We start from the raw sequence: 6,000 nt of genomic DNA, 5'->3' as shown, positions 1-6,000 counted from the left end.
TGCTTCAATAGCGCAAATAACACGACTCAATATTTCATACATAAGGCGTAATGCATTGATACTTTTTTCTATAAAGAATTTATGAAAATATGTATTTAAAACATCCTAAATAGTGAAGGGAGTTGTTCAAATCGCAGCTGTTTGGCTCGGACTGATTACAAATTAAAAGATTTAAAATTTGACATCTAGTCATACCTCCGAAGCGTTTTCGTAGGAATCGTAAGCAATACATTTGATTTTGACTGACCATGTGGTAATACAAAAATTAATTTGAATTAAAAAAAACAAAAAACATTTTAAAACAACTTCTTATTTACATTTTAGCTAATATCTATTTTTTCATCAAATCAAATATAGGTATAATAAAATAACAAAAATATATACAAAAATATATAAAAAATATAAAATATTATTAACGTCTATATCTTCCACTGTGAAAACATCGTCTTACCAAAACGGACACCTAAGATAATATAGTTAAATAAAAATTTAAACAAAGTTAAACAAATTTAAACTATTGATAAATGTTATTTATTCTAAAAAAAACATTTTAAAATTAGAGAATATGTTTCTAGTAAAGTTAAACTAGATTTCTTATCAATTAGATATTCACTTTATCTAAACCACAATCGAGGGTTGCACAATTGATACTACACATTTCTTCATCGAACTCCATCGAAGAGAGGATATTTTATTATAATTATTAAAATCATTCATATGATTTAATGATGAAATTTTGTTCTATTTTGCACAGTTTTGGGCAAGTCCATATATTAAGTCAACGACTTAATATCTGGACTTGCCCACAAACTGAAATTATTAGTACAATGTCTTCGAGACTTAAGATTAGGGATTAGTAACACTGATTATCAATTTGCCCCCGAAAAGAAACACTCTTATTCTTCTATGACCATGAATGATGGACTTACACATGGATTTCATACAATTTAAACAGTTTACTATTTTTTAATTCTGAGATGATAAATTTTAAAATGAAAAATTATCATTTTAAACACAACTTTAGAAAACGGTTCAAAATATTTCAACATAACCAATTTTAATCAATTTTAAATTTAAAAGATTTTTTAACCACGTTTAAAATTGTTTAAAAATAGCCTAAAAATGTTTAAGTGTAAATAAATCTTAATAGTTATAAAACAATATACAACTAAACAAAGTTTCCAAAAAGCTTTACATTAATTACATGATTGATTATTATGAATATTTGCGCTATTTAATAAACACCGAATCAGATTGTGCATTTTTGAGCTTTTGTCTGTAAATAGAGTTTAGACTTTAGTGTATAGGATTTCAAAGCATGAATCCAGGTCGAATCGCTTTTAGTTTCTAAGTTATTTTACATAAAAACAGAAAATATGAATAAAATTTAAAATATGTACTTACCACCCAATGTAAGCTTGGCATAGATTCGCATGCGAAGTAGCTTGAAGAATTAAAGCGTCGACCTGTTTTTCGACTTCTATGGCCTCATTGTTATTAAAATCTCGACCAGTAAGTTTATCTCTAACTCGATTGATGATCTGTAAAGCTCGCTTATTAACAGCTTCAGGTTTCGCTCCATCTTCTAAATTTTGTAAAGGTTGTTCGGCGGCAGCTGCTTTGTTACCACGGGGTCGATCGTGGGTGTGATCAAAACTTTCTTGAAATTCTGCAAATATTTATGAATTAAAAAAGATTTTAACACTAATTCACAGATTTTAAAATATTTTCCAAACCCTGTGCTTTTTAATTATTAAAAAAGTGAATAATATTTTGTATAAAAAAGTTGGAAAAAAAAAAAAAAAAAAAAAAAAGCAAGTCAAAAGAATAAAAGTCATAATTTAACTCCATCAAGGTAAACCGGATCAAGTATTACACAACTAAACTTTTTTGAGAATAACAACGGGTGACAACTGAAAAATGGAACTGCATTTAAAACTTAAAAATATAGGACAAATAGGTAATAAAAGAATGATAAACATGCTGAGAGTAAATCTAGATACCAGATTAATTAAAAATAAGTAACTATACAGGCAACATAACTTTTTAAATAAATAATTTTGAAGAAATTGACTGAAAAAATGAAGAAAAAAAAAAGGTCCTTAAAACTATTTCGGGGTAGTACTGCCCCCCCCCCCCAATATAATTTTTGTTCGTACCGGCCTGCTGTGCTTGTAAAAACATAAAATAATAGTACATTCTTAAAACAATTTTCCATTTTGTTTTCCATTATATTTTAAGATACGACTCTTTAAACCCAGTTTTTTTTTTTTAGTTGTCAACTGTTGCAATGTAAATAATTTTTGAAAGAACATAATTGTTTTAATGAAGTTTAAAATCTGTTGATAAAATTAAATCTGATTAAGGTTTATATACAAAAGTATAAAATAAATTCAAACCTTTGTTTTGTGTGCTGTAAACCTCACCAGTTCTACCTTGTGATCTTTTTTCTTTAGGAGCTGAATAAAGAAATTATAACTAAATCAAAAAATTTGAAACTTTTTTACACACGGTTGTCACCAGTAATGACATTTGCATTTAAAAAAAAATTAAATACAAAAAATTAAGAATTTAGGATGACATTTTAATTGCATGCAACACATTGAAAGTTTAATAAAGGGTTGTGCAAGTACTTTGAAACTTTTTTCAAACATTTTTTTTTTCTTTATTTATAAGAGATTTGCACAATATCTTCATTGAGTACTGACTAACAATTACACCTTTAGAAAGTGCTTCTGTTGTTTTGATTTCAACAACTCGGACAAATTGTTCTGTCTTCATTGGACTAGAGCAGTTGTTTTTGATGTCTCTTACAAGTTTTATACTGTGCAACATCATGAGCACAAATACTTTTGCAATGTTGAAGCCTTCAAATATATTATAATACTCTAAATGATCTTTAAACCACTCCTGGGGTATGTTTAACTTTAATGAATAAAAAAGCAACCACAAACTTTTGCCAATGAAAATTAAAAATAAAGATTTTTCTTTATTATTCTAATTAATATTTTGAGACTTAAAACTGTAAGAAGAAAATACTTTAGCTTTTTATATTTTATAAGTTTCATAACCTTTTCTGCATAAATTATTGTCAATGAGTTGAACTAAGAGTGGTCAAACAACAAAAAGATTACTAGTTCCTCGGATTACCCCAAGTTTATTACAAATGCAGGTTGTTAGCTTGGGTAGCTAACACACTCTGTAAAAAGTGCTTTCTTTTATTTTTAATTATAAAATTTTTTTCATAATTAAAAGTAAAAGAGAGTAAGATTTTTTTTGGATAATTTTTCCTTCAAATGTTGGGGAAATAAAAAACTAAGTTCTTTTATATTTTAGTTCTCTGCAAATTTCCTAAAATTTAGGTGGAATCCAAGTTGAATTGATTTTGCTTTTTGAATTAATTTTGGTTCTTGTATTTTGTTTGGTTTAATTTCATTTAAAACTACTCCTCCAACTAATATTGTTTTTTCTAAGATAAGTAGGTGTTATTGTTGACTAATACTAATGGATCCATTCAACAACTATTCTACGCATTTCTTGCCAACTAGTGACTCCAACTATAAAACTAACGCTCTCTTTAATTTCCAGTATTTTGTTAGATGTAATGTTTTTCCTAATGCATTTCCAAAATATCCTGCTCAATGTTTTAAAGTACTGCTTATAGGAAGTAACTTCTTTGACTACTCCAGATCAGGTCACATTCAGGATCATCACGATCATCCCGCTACTAGTATCATGTGACACAGTATTACCAGTCCCATGTCCTGCTACCTTGTAGGGTTTGCTTTTGACTTAAAATTCCTTAGGGGTTCTTGGTTGAATAAAAGATTGAGTGATGTCTTGATAAAAGTATTCATCTTTGGGAAATGTTAACTGCATACAGCTACTGCTTTTCAGAAAGCCTTCTATACAAATACTTTAGGGGTAAGCAGAATATAAGCAGAAAAATCTGTTGACTAGCCTCATATCCCTTATTCATCTAATAGGCTGGTGTAGATGTAAAGCTGTGTTAAACTGTATCCTGCCTGGATGATAAATGCTGAACCTTCTTGACTCTATTCAAAGATTTTTGCTTGTGTCTCTTAATAAAGACTATGCAACTCTTCCTGTTATCTCCTGATGATCTAAAATTCAGTTTTATGGTCCTGAGGCCCACTGGAAGTCAGGTTTTCCGAAATATGTGGTAGCACTCAGAGAGTCTGATTCCATCAACAGCTGTAAAATATCAGAGTATTAACAGTGTCATATTGCGAATGGATGGTTTCCCATCCCAAAATTAGTGCTTTTGATGTGCATTGTTGAGGTCACACTTGGGTTTATATAGCTACCACACTTGGGGTTAATTAGCAGAACTGAGACAACTACATAGCTCATTGCTTGGGATGCCATGCTCTATCGAGGAATGAGTCAAGCTATGGCTGCTATTCTTTAATTCAAAAAGCCTCCAATAGTTGCATGCTTGACTTGGGCAAATACTTTTCCATCAATTCACCTGTCTGTTGAAAAATCAAGTTCGAATCTCTTGACCATTCTTTTATATGCTTCTGCCTAGCACCTTTAGACTCAATCACATTTCTCTTTGTTCTTTATCATTCTCCTTCTTTCCAAGACTGCACTATTTAAGATGCAACTTCTGATCAAATTGATCATGTCCTTTCTCTTGACCCCACTGCCAATATTGGCACTAAAACTCATAACTTCTGTATTTCTCAATCTCTTATTCAAATAGTTAACTTTGTGACGCGTTTTCCAGACAACACTAATCACTTGCCTTTATTCCTTGATTTGTGTCTTGTCTCTGACCCTAGTTTCTCCTTTTCCTCCATTAGGTGGTTACAACCATGCAATGATCTCTATAAATCTTTCATTTCGTACTTCTTCTTTGTACTCACCCTCATAAGTGCTCACACTCACCCTCATCATCATAGCACTACTTACTACTATCCTAAAGCTGACTGGGATTCTTTTTGTGATTTTCTTCATGACGGTCCTTGAAATGATGTCTTTCCTCACTCCGCTGATAAATGGGCCTTCTTTGTAACCTCATGGATCCAAGCAGGTATGGAAGGTCTTTTTCCTTCATTCTCATCAGTGTTAAGTTAAACCTCATTCTAGTCCATACTTTTTATCTTCTTACGCAACTGCTATATCTAATTGTAATCATTTTTTTCATCTTTTTCAAAAGAACAACTCTCAAGAGAACAAACTTTTATTTATTACTTTAGGAGATCAATGTAAAAAAGGTGCTGTCTGATGCTAAGCTTCATTATTCCCAGTTTACTAAATCTTGTATCTTATCTAAGTAGTTAGACTCTAGAGACTCTAGAAGTCAAAAATTATATCTCTAATTCATAGGAATGATCTTATTAACTCTCACAAGGATAAGGCTGTATAAGACTATTTTTAAACAACTTTTCTACTCTTGAATCTAATGACCTCACTCTTCCTGTCATTCTAGTTAAACAGATTAACCCATTGTTAGACATCCAAATCATTTTGGCTTCTATTACTTTAGTCTTTTCTCACTTATACTCTTGTATGGCTTGTGGACAACTTTCCTGCCATAGTCTTGCAAAAGTGTTCCCCAGAACTCTCTAAACTATTTAATAAGTGCTTGACTATTTCTTGTTTTCCTGACTGCTAGAAAATAGCATCTGTGGTTCCAATTTTTAAAAACTCTGGAGAACATTCTGACCACTCTAACTATACTTGGATCAGTCTTCCCTCTATTACTAAAAGGTCTTTGAGTCAACAAATTTCTAACACTTTATTTTAATTCTAACACTTACTCTCTGACAATCAATCTGGTATTTGATCTTCATGATCTACTGCTGGCTGACTGCCAGCAGTAGATCAAGAAGATCTACTGTGACTAAAAGATTCTATCGGGCAATAGATGGAGGCAACAAGGTGAGGCCTATTACTCTCAACATATCAAATAAGTTTTTGAGATTACATAATCATTTCTTTCTAACTGCTTTATTAAAATTATCCTCAAAG

General features: G+C 30.8%; 1 protein-coding gene across 1 annotated transcript in view; it reads right to left on the bottom strand.

The window, feature by feature from the left end:
* Positions 1 to 290: 290 nt before the first annotated feature.
* Positions 291 to 6,000, bottom strand: part of LOC100197178 (serine/threonine-protein kinase mTOR) — a 141,759-nt gene continuing 136,049 nt past the window's right edge. The window contains exons 54-56 of the mRNA XM_065813156.1: positions 2,400 to 2,459; positions 1,405 to 1,669; positions 291 to 463 (exon numbers count right to left, since the gene is read on the bottom strand). Coding sequence (XP_065669228.1) covers positions 448 to 463; positions 1,405 to 1,669; positions 2,400 to 2,459 — 341 coding nt within the window. The 3' untranslated portion in view covers positions 291 to 447. The remainder of the gene's footprint in view (positions 464 to 1,404; positions 1,670 to 2,399; positions 2,460 to 6,000) is intronic.

This window comes from Hydra vulgaris, chromosome 12, assembly GCF_038396675.1.
Source record: "Hydra vulgaris chromosome 12, alternate assembly HydraT2T_AEP".
Taxonomy (NCBI): Eukaryota; Metazoa; Cnidaria; class Hydrozoa; order Anthoathecata; family Hydridae; genus Hydra; species Hydra vulgaris.
Note: the sequence above shows the minus strand (reverse complement) of the source record. Positions and strands in the feature narration are given on the sequence as shown.